This window comes from Camelus ferus, chromosome 11 (genome assembly GCF_009834535.1).
Source record: "Camelus ferus isolate YT-003-E chromosome 11, BCGSAC_Cfer_1.0, whole genome shotgun sequence".
Classification (NCBI taxonomy): domain Eukaryota; kingdom Metazoa; phylum Chordata; class Mammalia; order Artiodactyla; family Camelidae; genus Camelus; species Camelus ferus.
In genome coordinates, this window is record NC_045706.1 from 26875412 (window position 1) to 26899089 (window position 23678).

The window sequence follows — 23678 nt, forward strand, 5'->3', positions numbered from 1 at the left end:
TCTCTTCCTTAATTTTTTAGTGACTCTTGAGATTTTCCTAAAGCCCCTTTATTCAGGGTTTTGAACACGTAAGGAAAGCATTCCTGTATTTGCATTTAATTCTTAGGAATTTGTCCACATTATATTTTTATTTTTAGAATTGATATTATATTTTTGTTGTCATCTAAAGCATAAACATACATTGATCTCTCCCTAGCAATAGATAATTTTTTTCATCCCATTCTCCTTACATATTAGTAATGGAACAACTAATATTCTACATTGAAAAGGCAAACTTTTCATAACCTGCATAACCTAAATCTTATCTCAAGGAAACATCAGACAAACTCAGATTTAATACTACAAAACAAATGAACAGTACTTTAAAAAAAGTCAATGTCATGAAAGACATTGATGAGGAAGTGTTCCAGATTAAAGGAAACTAAAGAGGTGTGAAAAGTAAATAAAATGTATGATTCGGGGTTAGACCAATAAAACTTCTGTAAAGGATATGTTTGAGGGCATTAGCAATATTTAAGTAAGATCTGTATATTAGAAAATAATGTTATTATGTACTTCTTATTAACTAATGTTGTTCTTTGATTTTGATAAATACTGGTTATGCTAGTGAAAATTTCCAGATTTTAATAATTGTACCTTCAGAATTGTCCATGATCTGGGGAAAAACACACAAAAATATTTAGGAGTTAAAAATTCATAATTCTTGAGATCCCTCATGTATAATTTCATGATTTAACAATCCCAGCCTGCCTCTTGAATCTCTCAGAACTCACGTCCTACCTCCCACTCCCTCTCACTAGGATTCAACAACCTTGTTCTCTTTTGTTCCTCAAGCATTCCAAGCTTGTTCCCCCTCAAAACCCTTTCACTTGCTTTTTTCTCTGCTCACAGCACTCTCCTCCCAGATCTGTGCATGGCTGGCTTCTCGTCATTATCGGGCCCTGGTTCAAATGTGACACAGCACTTCATCTCAGGGCAGCAGTCTCTGACTACTCAAACAAAAATAGTTTTCCACCCAGTCTCTATGACACTAACCTGATTTCTTGTCTTCATTAAGACTTACCGTTATCTGAATAGATCATATTTATTATTGTCTATCAGCTCCCTCACTGCCACTCTTCCTTTCCTACCTATTTATAGTACCCTGAAAGCAGGGATTTTGTCTGTCTTGATGATTGCCATAAACCTATTGTCTAGAACAGTTACTCAGAAATATTTGTCAAATGGAAAAATGCATTTGTATGTACAGAGATTAGAGAAGAATAGCAGCAGAAAAGAATCAACTGTAGGGAGTGATGTTATGTATAACAAAAAAAAATTATTGAACACCGCTAGCCAGTTGATTTTATAACAGAAAGTGCCTGTGACTCCAAAAGAGTTTACACCTTGAGTGCTGTCTGCTGTAATGGTAGCAGTGATTGGTTACTTTCTTCCTAAAGCAAAGCCCTGAAGGGATGAGACATGGTATAAGGGTTAGGGAAAACGGGGTTTCCGAACTTAACTGGTTTGACAGTTAGGGGAGACCATCTGAAATCCAAACTATCCTGAGCTGTTCATGAAACAGTAGGTATGCCCATGAGAGAGGAAGGGTCTCCAGGCCGATGGAAATACAGTGTTCACACACTTTGAGAGTAAACCATTGGCCTGAGGGCTCATCCTAATGAAAAATTTCACATTCCAAGTTGTTTTTTATCTGTGTAGTGAGCATGTCATGATTACTTTGCCACATTTGGAGACGTGCTGGAGAAAAGCTAAGGCAAGCATTTGTTTAATAAAGGCACTAAGTAACAGCATTCCTCATTTCATCTTCTTACGACCTTTTCAAAGCCCTTCTTCAAAGCTATTCTCTTTGAGGCTGTACTTAATCCATATTAAATGTCTCTCTGAGTAAATTTTTTGGGCAAGGGCCAGTCTTCATGGTGTTCTTGCTAATGCATGACTTTAGAGCTATCTGTAAATGACAGGTCCCCTTTGTACAGTTGGTTAGAGCAATACCACTACTCTGACCCCTGGGTGGCAGGAACCATTTCCTATTCTTCATTTTTTGTAGGAATTTGTAAGGAGCTGGGCTTCATTAGACTCTTTTAAATGCATAAAAATGCCAACCACACTTTTCAGACATGATGTTTTCAGACACTTGTGAGTTCAAAAATACCCTTTATTCTTTCCAACTCAGTAAGAAGGCTGTTCCCCCATGGAGGCCTAGCCACAAAGCAAGTTTGAAGTTTTTGTTTGTTTGTTTGGCTTATATGGAGTTATTGGTGAACTAGCTATAGAATCCCCTCCACTCATTTTTTTTCTGTTTGAGGTGGGGGAGGTGAATGGGAGAAACAAAGCAAAAATTGTCTTCATTCACTCTTCTTTATGTCTTAAAGAGATCAAACAGATTTTTATGTGAATATAAGGTACCCACCTGGATCCTCACATACATGAGTGCCCAACCTACACTAATCTTAACCACCTTATTTGCCAGATTATGTCCTCCATCACTGCTTCCCTGAGGTTTGATGGAGCCCTGAATGTTGATCTGACAGAATTCCACCAACCTGGTGCCCTATACTCCCATCCACTTCCCTCTGGCACATATGCCCCTGTCATCTCTGCTGAGAAAGCCTACCATGAACAGCTTTCTGTAGCAGAGATCACCAATGCTTGCTTTGAGCCAGCCAACCAGGTGGTGATATGTGACCCTCGCCAAGGTAAATGCATGGCTTGCTGCCTGTTGTACCATGGTGATGTGGTTCCCAAAGATGTCAATGCTGCCATTGCCACCATCAAGACCAAGGGCAGCATCAAGTTTGCAGACTGGTACCCCACTGGCTTTAAAGTTGGCATTAATTACCAGCCTCCCATCGTGGTACCTGGTGGAGACCTGGCCAAAGTACAGCAAGCTGTGTGCATGCTGAGCAACACCACAGCCATTGCTGAGGACTGGGCTCCCAGTCAGGCCCCCGGGGTCCCCCTTCTTTTGCTCTTGGGCACTGAGGGCACCATGGGGTTTTAAATGCCGGCAGCTTTAACCTAGCAGTGTTGGAACTGGACACCTGGGGCACGGTCCTCGTGGCAGCACCGTGGGCTTGGAAGCCAGGAATGAGCGTGCCCTGTGTTCAAAGGCCAGGTGGTGGCAGGAGGTGGACTCGGGAAGAGTGGACAGGGTTTAATGCTTGGTGTGGAAAATGTAACCTTGGAAGCATCACGGATTTTAAGTGCTCCCCATGTAAATAAAGTGCAAGCGTATTGACTCACACACACACACAAATATCATTATTGGTATAGATACGAATAATGTTTTCACTTTGATAATGAAAAAAGATAAAAACAAATAGCTAATGATTGGATTTATTGGCTGAAAGGAAAACTGTTTTGGATTGTTTAGTGAATCTGTACTCTAGCAGAAGTATCTCTACACCTGAAACAACAGGCACAGAATTTTACCTCTTCAATGGTACATTAATCTGTAAGTTCTTCTTTTGAGTTCAGCTCAAGGTTACACTCAGTTTTGTAAAAAGCAGAGATGATAATGAGCATTTTTTCCCATAGTGTTCTGGAGACAGGTAATCTTTAACTGTTACGTATCTGATATAGCATGGAAAATATTCAAAACAAGGTAATTTCAAAGAACCATTGTCATTCTATGTGTGCCAGAAAAATAAAGGTAGATAAGTGGAAAACTTGAAGTAGAAATCAAGTGACAGGAAGAATAATTTCAGTAGAAGGGAGTATGGAATTAGGCATCAGAAACGTCCCTGGCTCTGTTTCTGTCTAGCCGTGTAATGTTAGGCAAATCTTGTGATCTCTCTCGATCTCCATTCAAACATTCACTCTAGGGGCAGTATAATATGACAAATAGACATGAAATTATTATGAAAAGAAATAAATGCTACAATATTGGGGAACTAACAGGATTGTTTAGATAAGCAAAAGTATCTCTGCAACACAAATATATTCGCTTTGTAGAGATATTTGTTATGTGAAGTCAGCTGCCATTTAACAGATATTTTTGGTAAAGTATTTTAAATTTACAAATAAAGCAAACAAAACGTTTTGGGAAGGAATTACTTATAAGGAAAAAGTCCACCTATCTTCTTTCCTATCTTTCATAGCTGATGGGCTAAACACACAGTTTATATACTTTCTCAGTACATTATGAGTCCTTGACACTAAGTAGTCTGCTTCTATTTCCACCTGTATTAATTTTCTTGAAGCTTATCTATCTTCATCTGATGGCCAATCCAGATGCATTTTGTTAAGGCTTTGTACTCAGTGTCTGCAGTAGCATTACATTTACTCTTTCTTCCAGGTTCTAATGCCTTCCTCCACCCCTCTCCTCAATTCTAGCATTCGTTGTGTCTTCATATTCTAAAGGGAAAAACAATGATAAGCTGAGAGAAAATGATAGGAACATGAAACACAAGGTTATATGTAAGTTGTCTAACATAAGGTATTCTCTTTGTTCTATGACAATAAAATTTTATTCAAAATGTTTATTGATAGAAACTGAGAAAAAGAGGAACTATGAGTGCCATCTTGTGGCAAGGCATGCCCTACCACAGCTAATTCGACATACCTCACCGCCCCTCTTCCCCCATCCTCCAAATATTTCAGCTATGCTCTGCCAGTCATTTGACATTAGAATCCATTCCTTTTTTAAGCTTTTATATCTCTAGCCTCTGAGTCACTGCAGTAATTCTCAGTCTTTATCTTCCCTTATCTATCTTCTTTACTTTTCAAGTTTTGATATTATATCACCTTATTTTGAAAATCACCTTCTTCCTTGGATCTTACTGCAATTATTTCATCTTGGTTCTTGGATCATTCTATGACTTCCTCTTATATCTTCTTGAAAATTCCACTTACGTCTCACCTGACAACTGTGGCTTTACTTTGAGACTCAGCCCTTAGTAGAGCTGCCAGATAAAATACAGGATCCCCATTTAAATTTGAATTTCAAATAAATACTGAACAATTTTAGCATAAATATGTCCCAAATGTTAATGGAACATGCTTACATTAATGCAATAGCATTATTTGTATTTGCTAAATCTGACGATCTTAGCTGTTAGCCTTCTCTTCTTTCCTCATTTGTGGTAGATATAGAGATGTATTGCTCAGATTTCCCTTCAAAGAATTACTTGCTGCCCAGATGTGGGGAATGAAGTCAGCAAACAGCAACCTCCAGCTGTCAGTTCCTTCAGGCTCTGCCTCTCCCAAGGTCAGCTCTTCTCAGGGCAGCTCACATTAGTGACTAAATGGAGTTGGAATATAAAGGCCGAACCATTTCGGTCTGATGCAAGGCAACTCTGACAGGCAGCTTCAGAGTTCCCCATCAGTTGGCCAAGGCATTTTTAGCCTACATTGTAGTTTGATTTCTTACCTCTCCACTTGAAGGTCTGTTTTCCAGACAGAATTAAACTTACCAGTCTTTTTAGTTATTCATTCAACAAATATCTATTGAGTGCCCACCGTATTCCAAACACTGTATCACTGAGGTTATAATAATGAACCAAACACACACCAATCCCTTCCCTCATAGAGTTTACATTCTACTGAAGAAGTCAGATAATAAGATAAATATTTAAAATGCATTGTAGGTTATAGAGTGACAAGTTGCCAATGAGAAGAAAGAGCAAGATAGGAAGTGTGTCAGTGTATGTGTGTGTGTGTTCAGGGATTTTTTGTATGTGTATGGGGAAGCAGAGAAAATTTTAGAAATGGTGGTCAGGGAAGGTGTATTAATCAAGATAGGTTATGATATGCTGTGATAATAAGTTCAGATATCAGTGGTTTAGCCCAACAAAAGTTTACTTTTTGTTCAGAGGGAGTCTAATATAGGTGATTCATCACTCCATCCAGGGATCAGGATTCCAGGCTTCCTCCATATTGTGATGCTGCCACATTGATATATAATGTCTAGGCGCAGAGAGATGGAGGGTGGATCAGTAGCCAATAAGTAACTTGTTTTGGAAGTGACACATCACTCTTGCTCATATTCACTTTTGCCAAAATCAAGTCACATGCTCCCACCCTTAGCTGCGAGGGAATCCAGCAAATGTCCTCATGTATGCCCAGGAAAAGAAAATGGTGCACTGATCATGCCATTTTTAATTCCTGCGAAAGATGGCTTCGCTGAAAAAGAGACATTTGAATAACGTGAAGGAATTTTCTGAGAAGTTTAAAAATTTTGTTTGTTTCAAATGTATTATCAGTCACAACCCCTTTCTCACTGAAAACTTGGAAACATCTTCTATTCTTCCATCTTCTCTATCTAACCAATCAAAAGTCTAACTGTTGTCTATAGTATTGAAATAATTTCATATATTCTATTTCTCTCTCTAGCCCTACCCTGCTTTCCAGCCCCCAAATCCATCTTCCCTGCCACACTCAGAGTGAAAGTTCTAAAGTAAAAAAGCCTGTTAATTTCTGCTTTTCCTTAATTATTTTTACTGATATAAGCCAATTTGTACCCATGCATCTGATAGATATTTAGGTTGCTTTCATGTCTTGGCTATTATAAATAGCGCTGCTTATGAGCACTGGGGTGCATATATCCTTTCGAATTAGAGTTCCCTCCTGATATATGCCCAGGAATGGGATTGCTGGATCATATGGTAAGTCTATTTTTAATTTTTTGAGGAATCTCCATACTGTTTTCCATAATGGCTGCACCAAAGTACATTCCCATCAACAGTGTAGGAGGGTTTCCTTTTCTCCACACCGTCTCCAGTATTTATTGTTTGTGGACTTTTGAATGATGGACATTCTGACTGGTGTGAAGTAACAATACCTCACTGTAGTTTCGATTTGCATTTCTCTGATAATTAGCAATATCGAGCATTTTTTCATGTGCCTATTGGCCATTTGTATGTCTTCACTGGAGAATTGCTTGTTTACGTCTTCTGCTCATTTTGGATTGGGTTGTTTGTGTTTTTGTTATTAAGTTGTATGAGCTGTTTCTATATTCTGGAAATATTAAGTTCTTGTCAGTCCTATTACTTGCAAATATTTTCTCCCATTCTGTACGTTGTCTTTTTGTTATGCTTATGGTTTCCTTTGATGTGCAAAAGCTTATAAGTTTAACTAGGACCCATTTGTTGTTGTTGTTGTTGTTGTTGTTGTTTTTGCTTTTATTTCTATGGCCTGGGTAGACTGCCCTAAGAGAACATTGCTAACATTGATGTCAGAAAATGTTCTGTCTATGTTTTCTTCTAGGAAGTTTATAGTGTCATCTTATGTTTAAGCCTTTAAGCCACTTTAAGTTTACTTTTTGTGTGTGGTGTGAGGGAGTGTTCTAATTTCATTGATTAATATGCTGCTGTCCAGTTTTCCCAGCACCACTTGTTGAAGAGACTGTCTTTTCTCCATTGTATATTCTTGCCTCCTTTGTTGAAGATTAATTGATCTTAGGTGTGTGGGTTTATTTTTGGGTTCTCAGTTCTGTTCCTCTGATCCATATGTCTGTTTTTGTACCAATACCATGCTGTTTTGATTACTGTAGCTCTGTAGGATAATCTAAAGTCTGGGAGGTTGTTCTTCCAGGTTCATTCTTTTTCTTCAGTATTGCTTTGGCAATTCTGGGTCTTCTGTGATTCTATGTAAATTTCAGGATTATTTGTTCTAATAATCTAATAAACGTTCTGTGAAAATGTTCTGGGTAATTTGATATGGATTGCATTAAATCTGTACATTGCTTTGGGTAGTATGGCCATTATAACAATATTGATTCTTCTAATCCAAGAGAATTGGATATCTTTCCATTTCTTTAAGTCATCTCTAGTTTCCTTAATTAATACTTTGTAGTTCTCTGTGTATAAGCCTTTCAATCCTTGGTCAGATTTATTCCTAGGTATTTTCTTTTTTTGATGCAATTTTAAAAGGGATTGCTTCTTTTCTTTTCTGATATTTCATTGTTAGTGTAAAGAAAGGAGACTTCTGTATGTTAATCTTGTATCCCACTACCTTGCCAAATTCTTTTATCTGCTCTAGTAGTTTTTGTGTGGAGTCTTTAGGGTTTTCTATGTGTATAATATCATGTCATCTGCATATTGTGACAATTTTACCTCTTCTTTTCCAATTTGGATCTCTTTTATTTCTTTTTCTTGTCTAATTGTTATAGCTGGGACTTCCAATACTATACGGAATATAAATGGTGAGAGTGAGCATCCTTGTCTTTTTCCAGATTTTAGTGGGAAGGCTTTCAACTCTTCACTGCTGAGTATTATTTTGGCTGTGGGTTTGTCATAAATAGCTTTTTTTATGTTGAGATATGTTCCCTCTCAACCTACTTTGGTAAGAGTTTTTATCAAATGTGTGTTGAATTTTGTTGAATGCTTTTTCTGCATCTACTGAGATGATCATGTGATTTTTGTCCTTTCTTATGTTGATGTGGTGTATCACATTGATTGATTTGCATATATGTTGAACCATCTTTATCTTTCTAGGATGAACCCTGGTAACCAAAGTAGAGCTAAATCTCATACTGAATCTTAAAATTAATCTCTCACTTCACATATGTTTCACCATATTATTTAGATTTTCATATGTAACTTGATATAATCTCAAAGATGACACCCTTTGGATTTCTGTTATATCATCAGTGCAGTCCATTAAATCTGACTGTGATTTAGAACTTTATCTTCTATTTGACTTTCACAACTTCTTGTTTCCTTGTATTTTCTCTAGAGCAGCTTCATAGATTCATGGATACTGAGAGCAAAGAGCATATGGACATTGGCAATCACCTTGTTTAACCACCTCCTTTTATAGATGAATAAATTGAAGCTCAGTGAAGATAAGGAAGTTGAGTTGAGTTTCAGGATTCATACTGGAAGCAGAATCCTTATCTCCTGACCCCCTCTTTGTGTAGATTTGGTCTTGGGTGTTCTTGTGCCTGATATGCTTACATTAGGCTTACCTGTGGTATGAAGAGCCACATCGTATTCCCCCTGATTTAAACCATCACCACCAGGAAATCTGGTGGCATGAGAGAACCTATGTTTCAAGAAAGTACAAATACTTAAGTATGACTGTAGCAAAGAGAGTAAAAAGGGGATGTGCAAGGGAAGAGGAAGGATAGGGAGACAGGGACTCCTTCATAAAGAACCTTCAGGCTGCTATCCTAAATGCAACAAGGATTGTAACAGGGTTTTTTGTTGTGAGGCAGAATAAAGCTATAATATAAATGACAAATAGAAATTAATAATGCTATAAAAAAAGATTCAAACATCTTGTTTTAAAAGGTTAACATGTTTACTCTTTGAAAACTTCTTATAAAACATAATAATGTACTTCATATGTTGAACAGTTACAAACGTCAAGGATATACTTCAGTTTGGTTTTCTCTTGGTTTTCTCATCTCTAAAATGAAGCTAAGTATCTCATTTGATTATTATGGGTATTCAATGAGAGTCTGCTTGTAATTGTCTGTATTGCTTATATTCTTTGATGTGAAAAAAAATGGCTGGCTAGAATTCATTTTGTCTGTTGAACTACCTAACCACTTCTATGTATAGCTTTTAAGTCTTGAATTATTAACTTGCATTAGTGTACTTGGGAATTAAGCCTGCCCAACGTGCAGGTGATGAGAGTAAATGGCTTTGATAGCTCAACCTTAATGACCTCCATACCATTTTTTTTTTAATATCCAAGAAATTCAAGGATTTGAGAAACATGGAAAATAACTACTGGAAGAATAGTTTGGCAGTGGTGACTAGAAATACTCTTTTTTTTTTCCCTCCATAACTTTTTATTTTGAAAAATTTAAAATTTGAAGGAAAATTGAAAGACTAGATTCATTAATTGTTTACATTTTGCCACATTTGCTTTCTTTCTCTCTGTCATCTATCCATCTGTCTATGTAAGCTTTTGCTGAATTGTTTGAAAGTGAGTTGCTAACATCATGACATTTTCCCCCTAAATACCTTAGCATAGATCTCCTAGGAACAAGAGCTTTCTCCTGCATAACCACAATACCATTACAATACCAAAGAAACTTGATTTTATTGATTCAGTATAATCTAATGTATAATTTCATATCCTAATTTTTCCTAATTTTCCCAATAATGTCCATGGTAGTAGCTATTAGCACTCCCTCTCCCTCAATCCTGCATCTAAACAAGAATCATGCTTATATTTAGTTATCCTGTCTCTTTAGTCTTCTTTAATCCAGAACTAGTTTCCCAATTATGTTTTGTCTTTTGTGACATTTACATTTTTAAGAGTCCAGACAGTTTTCTTGTACAATGAACTTAAATCTGAATTTGTCTTATTGTTTCCTTATGATTAGATTCTGTTTAAATATGTTCGACAAGAATATTACTACAAGAATAGGTGATGTGTAGATCTCCTCTTTAGAAAGTTCTCTGGGCTGTAGTATGGAGATGGAGTTCAAGGGTGCTAAATGGGTAGCTGTGGTAGTTATTTGTGTACATGATACAGTGGCCTGAATTAGGATAGAGGTGATTTGGACTGAGATAGGGAAAATCTGGGAAAGTTTAGAAGATGAATTTGATCATCTTGATCATAGAAAAGGAGGAGCCTAGGATAATTTCCAGGATTACTAACAAATGACTATGACATTCATTCATTCATCAATTCAGGGAATATAAAAAAAGAAATGTCTATCAGGGTAGCTGATGAGTTTAAGTATCATTTGAAATGCCTGTGGATCATTCAGATTAGAGATGACAGTCTGGAGTTTAGATGAACCCTGGATTGGAGATTTAAATTTGGGCCTGAATTATTAGCATATAGGTATGTAAAGCCATTGGGATGGATCAGATTACCTTGAAAGAGTATTAGGTGAAGAGAGATGGGGTGATAAAGCATTTTTTGGTTTTATCCATGGCTCATAGTCCAGGGAGTCTTTTTGTAGAATTGTTGCTTAGTTTTTCAGAATTTTAAGTTCTGGGGCTATTCCTCTGATTTGGTCTTAACTCACCAACTAAACTCAGAATTGTTGAGTCTCATCACAGACTGCATTTGTCCCAGCTAGAGAATCACTGGTGCTGACCCTGTACACATAGTGATCACATTTAATCCAGGTCCTCTTGAGTAAGTGTCGGGCTGTCTCCCCAAAAGGAGCCACACTCTAGTTAAGATGAGATTGCCAGACCTCCTCTATTGTTACTTGATTCAACCCCAGAAAGTGCTGAGACATATTATGCAAATCAACCAAATAAAATAAAGATGATCATATATTGTCTGTGCATGTGCACATGTGTGTTTCTGCAGTGTGGATTGCAATTCTTTGATGGAGTAGTTCCAGACTGACCTAGCAGAAGAAAAAGAAAAGAAACCCAAAGAATGTTCTGTCCGCTCCATTTGATGCTTTGACTTTATCAAACTTGTGTGCTATGTTTCTGCCTGTAGCTCTCAACATATGGAGAAAAGAAAGTCAGGACTCAATCATTCCTCCCCACTCCTCCAAGAAATCTTTTATCTTTCCTCCACAGGTAGAAGTCTAAGTCATCAACAATACCATAGAGTGTTTTATTGACACTTGTATGTTCTATTACCAAAAACCTTCCCATTCCCAGCACACTTAGAATCATGTCAGGTGAATATCTACAAAATGGGAATTCTCATTCAGTGATCTCTAAAGAGGAGATGAAGGCGATTGGGGCAATGTGGGAGGAAAAGGAAAAGCCTAAATAATTCTTGCAGGGAAAGGGAAGGCTGAGCCCAGTGGGGAAGGCTGAGCATCCAGCTGCCAATAACTGTTACTTAAGGACTGACATTTTCCAGATCTCACTTCAGGCAAGGCAACACCTGATTTCACTTAAAACTGTAGCATCTGCCCTGCTGCTTTCCCCTGACCGGGGCCCACGCCTCACCAGGGCTAAAAGAAAGGAGGATGCAGTTATCGGGTGAGTGGGGGTTGGGATGAGTGGGAACCTCTTGAGAGCCTCCATCAGAGTCTTGATTTGATTGTGCAGCTGACCTAGGAGGTTTCTCCCACATGCTAACACACACTAATAATATAGACAAGTGCCAAGAAGAGAGAGAGATAGCCGACACAGTCATTTACACATCGTTCTATATTTTGTTTTGGTGATTGTTGGTGGTGTTGATTTAATAGCTGTGACTCTCTAGCTTCTGCTTTCTTGAATCAACAACACTGCTTTATATGTGAGCAAGACAGGATTTTTTCCTCTTAAATATATTGGCCTTTCCAAGGAGAACTGTAAAAGTTGATCAGGAAACCAATGTTCAAATATTTTGTTATTTTCTATTGTGGTCTTTAATGCCTTCTCTGCCTTTATGTACACATATACACATATACATATGTGTGCACACAAATATTTACAGTGAAAGCTGAGAACAATTAAGGGCCAGAATAGAATAAATGCATTTATGTATGTATAGGTATATGTATGTTTACCCAAAAGATGATTCAAATTCCCTGATGTTAATTTTAATCTAAAAGATCTCCATTAAGGTTATAATAAGACAAAAGCCCAAATTGCAGCCAATGCAGAAAACTTTTAAAGCACAGAAATGTTTGTTGTGGTGATTTTTTTTTAACAACAACAGTATTATATTTATTGTTTTGCAGCCTGCTGTTTTTCACTTAGCAGTATAATATTTTTCCCATGTCAAAAATATTTTTCTGTGATGCATTTTTTTGAATTTTACCTTGTTTATTCACTCTCCTTTTGTTGGAAATGTAGCTAGTCACAGTCAGATTCTCTCTGTCTCTCTTTCTCTGCCTTTAAACAAAGCTGTGATGAACATTCTTACGTAGTTTGTATGCAGTTCTGTGTATTTCCTCAGAGGAAATGTTTAGAAGTCATTTTTGATTCAAAGGGTATATACTTTTTTAAAGCTTTTAATATATATTGCCAAAATGTGTCTTTCCAGAGGAGGTTTTAAAGTCTTATGAGGATTATCTGATCTGAAATTTGTATAAACAAATTGGGGTTTAGATCAGAGGATTACAAACTACAAGAGAGTTCATTAGTGTATATCCTAAAGGTGTCTAGACCAGAATAATTGGGACAGTTGTCATTAAAGACGATGCAAGGGCCCAGGATGTAAGGCTGAATAATCAAGAATTCATTGACTTGGGGGGGTTCTTTCCTGGGACATGGGATTTAACACCCAGCAAGGATACAAGGGGATGGGGCAAACTTGCTGCCAAGATGTCTTCAGAAGCCTAGAAAAAAGTAATGGCCATGTTGAAAAAAGTAGAAATGCCTGAGTTATCCTGGCTGTTGGTACAGGGAGAAACAAAAGACAGAAGGAAGTGACCATGCTGTAATGGATATATTAATAAGGCCCTTGATCAGGCATCTTCAAAATCCAGTCTCAGAAGTACATCCTCAGCTCCTGTTGATACATACTAGCGAATTCTCACAATTCCTTGGCTGCATAGTTTCCTCATTTCATTAACTGGGTAATGCTGGGCTTTAGTCCTAGTCATCAGCCTTGCAGCTAGAAGAGAGGGCAGGGCAGGTCCTGAGGGGGCACCTGATATCTTGCAAGGAGAGGCTTCTGAAGCATTTTCCAACACAGGGCAAGTGCTCCCTATTACTAGGGTGGGCCACCTTGTAAGCTCTGGGGGGTTCAGAGGGGTTTTCAGCTCCAACATCTGGGGCATCCATCCATATGCCCCCGTCTCATATTTCATGATGCTTGGGTTTTCCAACCAGAGCCCTGATATTACCACAACGAAACCTGTCTTGACTGAGTGTTCAAATGTCTCTGAAGCTCTGTAACTCTATCACATCTTCAGTCTTCCGCTTAGCTATGTCTGCTCTTCTATCACAGAAGTTTTCTGGCTCTCACACTTAGCTATTTGTTGCTTGTTAACAGCCCTCAGTTTCTCATTATTTTTCTTCAGCGCCTCAGTACAATTTTGCAGTAATCTATAACTATGCAGTCTTTGTAGACACCCCCCACCCCCCACATCTGTTAAATTATTGCAGCTGCCTCCCTCTACCTATTGTTTTCTTAACTCACCACCACTGAAATCTTTACTACCACTCAAGATGGGTAGTTAGCGAGCTAGTCCCAAATCCCCATATTACTGCCTGCTTTCTTTGACCATTCTGTCATTTCCAGTAGTTCAAGTATGCCAAGAAGCAGATACAAAGATAGGATTAGATGTGCCAGAAATTGATTGGGGGCTGGGGGAGTTGGCCAAAGAAAAGAAAGTTTCCAGGCTAGTCTAATGTTTGTGGGGAGAAGAAACGAAGAATAAGTTGGGAGACTTGAGCTATATAGCACAGTTCTGAAAAAGGTTCTGTCAGGCTGATGGAGAGTCCTCAAGCCAAATTTGTCTGCAGGAGTCCTGCAACCTGCTAGAATAGACTTGCCTTAATCTCTTTGGCCATCATGTTCAGTCAGTTACTGGGAACAGCTCATGGGAAGTGTGGCCTCAGCATGAACACAGTGGTGAATGAGAAAGGGGAGCAACTGGAGTCAATAACCAGTTATACCTCCTGTAGCAGGATTTCTGAGTGGCATGTTTCATGGTTCACATACACACCGAGTCATTGCTTAAAGTCAGTAAATATTCATGTTCAATACTAGCAGATGAGAGTGTCTGAAGGGATGTATTCAGGAAAGGGGATTCTAGAATCTATAATTCAAATTCAAAACACACATACAGATAGTACACATAGGGATCAGACTTTGTTATACCATTAGTATTATAGCTTTTTATTCAGAATGGGTTTGTACAGCCATTCTTGTCCAGTCTAAAGAAGTGACTCCCATTTGTGCCTTTGTTTTTATTTGTGGAAATACGTACCAAGTTTCCCATAACTGACTGACAAATGAGTCTTTGGGACACAAGAACATTATAAACTGAGAACTCCTGTAACCATGAGAGGCCCCTTGGCCTCGTGGGCACTTTGAGATAGAAATCAGCAAGTATGTGCTCTAATCACTGTTTCAGTGGCTTAAGCAAAGAGACTTCTCTCTCTATGCCCTTTCTGGACAAAGACTCTTCAGGCTTGGCAACTACATTCCACCTTCACATCCAAAAGAGAAATAATATAGTATAAAAGTGTGGCTTTTCTATGTGATCAACATGACTAGTGCATATGTTCCTGTCTCATTTTTCTATCCTGTGTTGATAATGTGGTTGTATCTGAGTTACTGTATCTCAGCCTATAAATTCCTTTGAAAGCAAGATCCATGCCTCATCTTTGGGTACGCTCAATACCCAAATGAGTAATTCAGTACCAACAAGTATTTGGTGACCTTTTTCCATAACTCTGTCCCTCCTTTCCCAGTCCAGCTCTTTATTGTTCCCCATTAAATCACAGTCTTTGGAGAGATGTGCCATATCTGTGTGTAAACATTTCTCTTCTCTGCATTATTAAGCTCCCAATCCCCTCACTCATGGGAGAGCTGGGTCTATCCTAGAGCCAAAATGTTTTTAAGTAAAACAGGAAGTGTTCTACTTCTTAGTGCCATACAGTAAGATTTATCACTGGCTCAGTGGGACCTTTGCCAAAAAACTAGTTAGTATGTCACCATGATATTTTAAGAAATATCTTCCTAAGAAAATGTTTTTATGACTAAAGAAGCCAGTTTCCACATTGTCCCTAAACCAAAATATGACAATCGCCGCTTCTGCCTTCATCCCACCAGAACAACAAGCCATATTCAGAGGCTTCAACACACATGTATGAAAGTAAGCTTTTTGTTTTTTTATTATTACTGACGTGTTCTGGAAAAAGATGGACTGTGGACATTAAGGTGATGACATGATCTCTTGAGAATGCTTCCCAGTCTTTCAGTGATCTACATTTCTTCAATTCATATATGCTTTATAGTTTTCAAGAAAATTTATATCCATTTTCTTATTTGAAATTTAAAATAGCCTTGGAAGGTAGGCAAAAGAGGTATTATTATTGATACCTGAAAATTAAGGAATCTGAAGTACCATAGAGTTAAATGATGTGTCTAAGAAGTAAATTTGTGACCAATAATTAGAAAACTGAGATAACAGGATGAACTATAATCTTCAGGAAGTAAAATACTGCAAACAATAAATATATACGTAGCCGCATGGTGTGCTGGGCACTGCACCTAGACTCAAGGACACCAGGACAAATAAGAGCAAGACATCAAAGAATTTAAAATCTGTGAAGTGGTCCTCAAACTTATCTAGTATAAGATCAATATCATTAAAAATAATATTTTTTATTATAGTTGTAAATAGACAAGGTAACAAATCAAATAGTACAGAGGAGCTTATGATGAGAAGCAGTAGTCTCCTGCTCCTTCTCCTCTCATCACCGCCTATCCTAGCCCCTCTTCCCAGGGGCAACCTTCCTCATTAAAATGTGTTACAGCCTTTTTCTTTTTAGTACGTTTATTAAGAAGAAAACAAAAAACTAGACAAAGAAGTATAGAGAATACTGAAAAAATGCTCATCTACCCACTAATAACTTTTTAAGATTAATGAGTATATATGGACATACGTGCTTCAAATCCTTTTTTTTTTTTTAAGAAAGCCAACTTTTCAGGTATCATTAAAGCCCATCTGAATGTTCTCTAATCCCATTGCCCTCCATCTCAACATAGAGGTAGCCACTAACCACTGTATTTTTAATTTACATTTCTCCTCATTTTTCTTTTGTACTATATGCGTAGGACACATATGTGTCTCTATAGTATATTGTATAAACATATAGTGTATTTCCATAATGAATGTATAATATTTTTGTGTGTTTTAACAATTTGTGTAAAGAGTATCATACTGCATCTCACTTTTTTTACTCCACATTATGTTTTTTGAGATGTTCCTCTTCTAATACATGTACGTCTGGTTCATCTTCTTTAAACTACTTATCAGTTCTCATTGATGGACATTTGGGTTGTTTCTAATTTATTGTTACTGTAAACAACATTTCAGTCAAAATTCTTGTTCTTGATCCTTATACACTTCTGAGAAAGCTTATCTGGAGGGAGAAAGTGTTTAGTTTCTGACATTAAGCATGACATTAGCTGGAGACATTTTTAAATAACTGTATTAAGGTATGATTGACCTACTATGGGACATACTTGAACACAGCTCAGTTGATACTTTGATGTCCTCTGAGGCAACTGCCTCCTGCTTCCCCACCCCCTAGAAAAAAAGCACTTAATGGACAGGGGCCTGTTTGGGGTAGGGTTAATACTGGGATGACTTCCTAGGAATTGAGTTAATGCCTCATCTTGACAGAATTCTGGGGAAGCACAATTGGAAGCCGAAATTACTTAGCAAATCACTATTTAATTCCCAGGTGACACTTATGGCTCCATAATTTCTACAGAAGAGGAGTTTAGAGGTGGCTATCAGTTTGGAAGGTGAGGGATGAGGCCCCAACTAAGAGTTTTATTTATACAGCACTTTACATAAGATTATGTAAATTATCTTATTATTATATAAATAAATTATTATATAAATATTAGTTATTTCTGTCAAAGAGTTGGAGGTGGGGTAGGGTAGCTGTTACTTTGGGAAATAAAAACAGGATGAAAAAGAGAGAAGCTAATCCTAGAGAGGGAGACAAGGAGGGTGAGAAACAAGAAACCTTTGGGTGCTCAAAAGAAAAGGGAGCAGGGGGAAGGGCTGGTATAGGCTGCTTTGAAGACAGTGGTTATCTGTAAATCAGAAAATCCCTATGACATTTCCATTCTCCCTCCTTTATAGCTTTGTACTTCTCTTAACCTTTCAAAATACTTTGTTTAGTTAAGATTTATATCTTCAGTCAAAATCTCTCCCCTTAATTCTTGGTCTGTATAGTCTGACCACTCAAAGTCTTTACTTATATGTCAATTAGTTATCTCAAACTTAATGTATCCAAAACCAAAATTCTGAGCTTTGCCTTCCACCCCCCCCATCTTCTACATTTCCTTCTTAAATGTCAAGTTCATCTTTCTGTTGCTCAAGTCAAAAGCTTGAGTTTTCCTTCACTCTTTTCCCCTAATACCCCATATCTAGTCTTTGCAAATCTTAATCAGTTCTATTATTTAAACATCCCAGGAACCCAACCACATCCACCACTCTACTGCTACCACCCTGGTCCAAGCCTCTATGAGCTTTAGCCTGAATTACTATTATAGCAGCTTGCTAGTTTCTTTGCTTTCACCTTTGCCCTCTGTTCCCCCTGCAGTCTCTTTTTAGCTCATCCAGGGTGATGATTTTAGAATATGAATCTGGTCACTTTCAAAACCATTCAGTGGTTTCCTGTGTCATTCAAGATAAAAGCCAAAGTCTTTACAAAGACCAGTAAGGCCCTACACAATCCAGCCCTGCTGTCTCTCTGACCTCATCTTCTACTGCTCTCCCTTTCATTCATCCTGAGGCAGCCACACCGGCCCCACTGCTGTTTTTTACAATCATCAGTGTCATACCTGTCTCAGGCCTTTGCCTTTACTATACCCTCTGCCTGGAATTCTTTCCATAGATAACCCTCTGACTTGCTTCCTAACTTCCACTGGGGTCTCTGTTCAAATGTTACATTATCAGTGAGCCTTATTTAAAATACCACTACCACCTTCATTGGTTCTACTATCCCCTACCCTGTTTTAGGGACCCCACTGACCCCCACTGCAGCTACATTAAAGGTAAACTTCATGGGGCAAGGACCTGTTTTCTGATTTGTTCATGGCTTTAACCCTAGAGACTATGATGTTGCCTGGCATACAGCAGGTACTCAATAAATATTTGTTGAATAAGTGAATGAATCCTACTCAAAATTCTAGCCACCTAGTTGCTTAGATTAGCAGGAGGCCTATTTTTTGTATGTTGGATTGTTTATCTATTTTGTTTTTAAAGTGTCATGTCCTGAGGAAACTAAAGTAAATGACTATCATTTATATCTTAGAGTGAATTCATTGATCTTCTCCTTTTGAAATATAAAGCTGAGATTAGCCTTGTTGAAGAAATGACTTTTGACAGATCATGGTCTTGGATCTTGATTTTTTTTTTTTTTTAATTTAACCTAACTCTGGTACTACTCTAGTTTCTCTTTTGTTTCTGTCTTCCTTTGGTTGTCACAGAACTTCAAGAAGTTAGTTCAATGTACCAAATTTGATTATTTTTTCTCTACCACTCATTCTTTAACTTCACACCTCAACCTAAATCTAGTCTCTAACCTCATTTTTCTGATTAACCATAATACTTTTCTTCTTCTTTCTCCCTTTCTCCTCAATTTCTCACCAACACCTACTGGCATTGACCAGTACCTCCTTGAAACTGTCTTATTTTGGGTTCCTTAAGAATACATTTCTGACTCTTCTCCTTCTCTGTCCTTTTTTCCCTCCTTCCCAATCTTTATATGTGGACATTTCTGAAGATTTTGTCCTCAGTCATTTTGTACTTTAGAACTCTCAAGAACTTTCATGGCATCTACTATCAGCACTTTATAGATGACTCCAAAACCTATCTCTTCCATCTCTCTCAGGCCCAGCTCCTCATTTTCAAGCGGCCTGCTAGGCAAGGCTCCTTAGCATTATATTCCTGAGATGCCAAGGCAACCTGAATAGAGGATATAGAGGCATTGGCACCCTCTGGTGGAGAGAGTAGAAAGTTGTCTTTTAATATCTGCTTGCTTGGATGGCACCTGACTACAGATATTCTGAGGAAGATTACATTTGTTGAGCATCTACTAAATGCTCTGTATTCAAATATACATAATTTTCAGGTAACTCTGAGTACATTTCTTGAACTAGCAATAATAGCTATTACACAGATCTCTCATTAGGACCTTTCAGTTTCTTACTAGACCATTTTAATACAACAAACAGAATTTGGGCTGTGAGAATTCCTCAGCATGATTTTGAGGCAGGAAATTGTTCTTGATAGATGCTCTGAAAGACATAATGAGATACAGTACCTGCCTTAAGGAAGTTGACAGTTTAACTGGGGAAGTAAACCATTCACTCTGGACAAGTGACTAAATCAAGAGGTAAATCCCAAGGTAAGGCAATGTCACAGGAGATGTCACAAGGCACTCAGATGCCAACAAATGATAGAGATGTTGAGTTTAAAGAAGGTTAATTTGAGGTCACTGTAGGGAAATTGGTGTATTCACAGAAGAATGGCTTCACAGAGAAGGCAGTTCTTAAACTTATCCTTAACAAAGTATTTCTCAAACTTCTAGCACTCTAGTTCTCAGTTTCTGCTGTGTTAACAAACCATCTATATTGTTATTTCTCCACATTTTCATTATACTGACATTTCTTTTGTAAATGCCTTTTGCCTTGTCTTAAACCAGTAAATCCATGAAATCACAGATTTGATTGCTTTTGTGTTTGATATATATTTGTTTTTCCAATATACATGAAGCAAACACAGGATATCCTCACTATATGAAAACAATCAGATCTAGAAAAAGGCCACTTTAAAGGGACTCAATCTACCTAAAGAGAATATCATTTGTATGAAGTTTTGATGCAAAAGTTTGATTAGGGTTTTGATTCATAAGTAAAATTAAAAATTATGAAAGTAAGTATATTTCATTATAAACTTAACAAATTATAAACTGTTACTGCAATTATGAACAAATTGAACAGAATGATATTTAATTGGATACTGAGTATTTTTCTGATAAAATAATTTAACTTTTATAGCACAATCATAAATATTAAAGACATCAAAATAGACCTCATTTGATCTTTTAATATTCAAATTATTTTCTGAGCAACCTATTTTGTTATCACCCTTGTGAGTTTTCTTTTGTTCAGGTAACTGATCTAATTATTCTACATTCTTATTTGTTAGTGGATTTGCATGTGATTTGAGCAATTATCATACATTATTTTCATTGATCTCATTAAACCCTGCCTCTTTTGCTCAGATTTGCAACATAGCTTTCCAAAAGATTTATACTGGGTTTGCATTATATTGGAGAAATTGAATCATTGAATTGATTGGTGAGGATATTGCCAAGAGGAAGGAATTTTTATGTCAGGTCTTGGTTCAACAGTGAATATTTTGGTGTAAAGATTACTTTTATTTTCCTAAGCATCCTTTAACTCTAGGACAGCCCTCTCAAACTTTTTATATCAGAGAAAGATTTGAAATATTCTCAAATCTCAGGGAACTTCTAGATAAAATTTACATCTAAAGCTCATAGTATGTTAGTGTGATCATTTAGTTGTAAGTATTATAATCCAATGTCTTTCAAATAGCATGATATTTTCCTGAGAATCTGTTTAGTTTGGACAACATCTTAGCCTATTCTTTTGTAGGTTCCCCCTCCCCACAAAGGATACCAACTTCAATGTAGATCAGTGGTATAGATAGAAGAAACTTCGCTTTTTCCTGTGAAAAATTTCCTACTAGATTTTTTTTGTACCTTACCCAAGTAGGTCTAAAAGCATTATCACAAATTTTTATCGTATAAATGCTGTTGAGGTATGGTATGTAGTACAAGGTAAGTTGCAACAGGTTTTTTTCCCTCCTATTTAAAACTAAAAATGACTTTTAGACAGCCTTTCTAGAAAAGGGGGGGAAAAAACACGTAGTTAACTTTCTTTCTTGAGATTAATCCTTTTTTTTTTTCTTTTCATGAATTTGAAACTTACAAGGCAAACATATGTTTTTTTAAAGTAACTGGTTTAAGCCAAAATGGGATATAATTCTTCTAAAGATAGGCTTGTCAGGTTTATTTTTTAAAAGTTTATGAATTTAATGTGGTTTTCAACATGAAAATAAATGAACAGTGTTGAATAGTAAGCTTACTAAAATTATATATCAAAGCAATATGAATAAAATTGTAGCCTAAGACATTTTCTATAAGAGTTTATAAAAAACCATTTTCTGACTGAGTGGCATAGTCAGGCTTAGGTAGATAATTACAAAATTAGTATACACATGTGTTGGTTTCATGATCACTTTAATTGGCCTATAAATGCATTTTAATTTTAATTGCTATTTTGAAACTAAAATAAATAAGTTGATTTCTTTAATGTGAAACCTATGCCTTTTCTTTCTGTTGCTTAGTTACTTGATTCTGGGTTCAATATGAGATAAGTTCCTATGGATTTTCTTTTCAACTGAAATGAGACAATTTCTGTCCTTTTTCTTGATGCTGCTTAAAAAGCACTTCCTTATGCACATACAAAGATGAAAATGGCAGAAACCCTATATCCCACTTCAAAAACTGATAATGGATTCAATTAAATGATTACAGTCCTACCTTATAGTTCTAAAAGACCTACTGCTGATGGGGTACCTTTGTCACTTTGCATCATCTTTTGCAGAACCCCCTAATGACATCTTGTGGAACCCCACCTGGTGTTCCATATTCCCTTTGAGAAATCCTGCTCTACGAACCTGGATAATGAATACTAGGATAATGTGAACCCCTATACATAATTATTAACCTAAAACTTTTTTCAATATGTGTACCACTTAAAGTCATGTCATCCGTACTTTGGGAAACACTGTCTAAAAAAAACAAGTAAGATCTGGTTATGTTTAAAAGAGAAGAAAAAGTCATGACAAATGAGGATAATCAGAGCAAAGGCCCAGTGGGGCAGGGGATTCTGTAACAAATAGAATTGGATACACCTACAAAGAATTCATTGACAATAATAGAATAGGCTGAAAAATTATAGTTGAGTTGTAGAGGCCTTGAAATAAAGAAAGTAAAGGTCTTGAAAATCCACTAAGGTTTTGAGGGGTAAATGAAACTGATGGAAGTGATTGGGGAAAGATGAATCTGGCAGGATGGGAAGAATCTAGAAATAGAGAGGCAATTACATTGTTGTGATAATTTATGCAAGTGGAGATGAGAGCCAGAGCCAGAATGGTGGCAAATAAACGTGAAGGAGTAGAATGGAACTTGGTGAACAGCATTCATGGTACCTGGGATCAACCTAACAATGAACATATTTCTATCATTGGTTATGGTATTTCCATTCTCAGAAATAATAGAAGTGTGGAATTGAGTGAAATTTTTTTTGGGAGTGCTGTTAGACTGAGTTATTTTCTAAGACTCCCCAGCCAGTCATCTTTCCTGGCCTTATCTCCTGACACTGTTCCTATCATTTCATAAATACAGATCCAACAGTGCCAGATTGTGTGATTTTTCAAGAAAAGCTAGAAATCTAGCTACTTTTGTAATATCTTCTCATTTTTCAATGTTAGCATTTCAGTTTTTTTTGTTGTTGTTAACAAAATATTCTGTGGACTAGACTTAGTTGCCAGTTTACCACCTTTATCTCAAATTGTGTGTGCTGCTTTCTGAAATCACCTTGAAATATACTCTGAACCAAAAGGTAATAGTCCTTTTGGAAGCCTCTCTGTTCAATTCCTATTAGCAGGAAGCTCATAGAAATGCTTTTTGTAGTAGCTAATATTTTCCTTTTTGAGGATGTTGATTTGAAAGTTACAAGCCTTTCTCTCCTTCTTCCCAGCCAGGTCTCTAGACAAACTTTATAACTTTGCTGATTGCTCTGGACTCCACCTGATATTTGCTCTAAATGCACTACGTCGCAATCCCAATAACTCCTGGAACAGTTCTAGTGCCCTGAGTCTGCTGAAGTACAGTGCCAGCAAAAAGTACAACATTTCTTGGGAACTAGGTAATGGTAAGTAAAGATGCTATTTCTTCTGAACTGACAAGATAAAGGGTAAAAAATAAGTTGGCCTAGGATATAGTCTCAGACATCTTTAATACAGTGGCCCAGAAAACGTCTGGATTGTTTGACTTCTGAGTTTACCTTCC

At 37.1% G+C, this 23678-nt stretch overlaps 1 protein-coding gene across 1 annotated transcript in view; it reads left to right on the plus strand.

The window, feature by feature from the left end:
- The window catches only part of HPSE2 (heparanase 2 (inactive)), a 563834-nt gene that overhangs the window by 318993 nt on the left and 221163 nt on the right, over positions 1-23678 (plus strand). Inside the window, 1 exon segment of the mRNA XM_032491126.1 lies at positions 23368-23541. Within this exon segment, the coding sequence (XP_032347017.1) occupies positions 23368-23541 (174 nt within the window).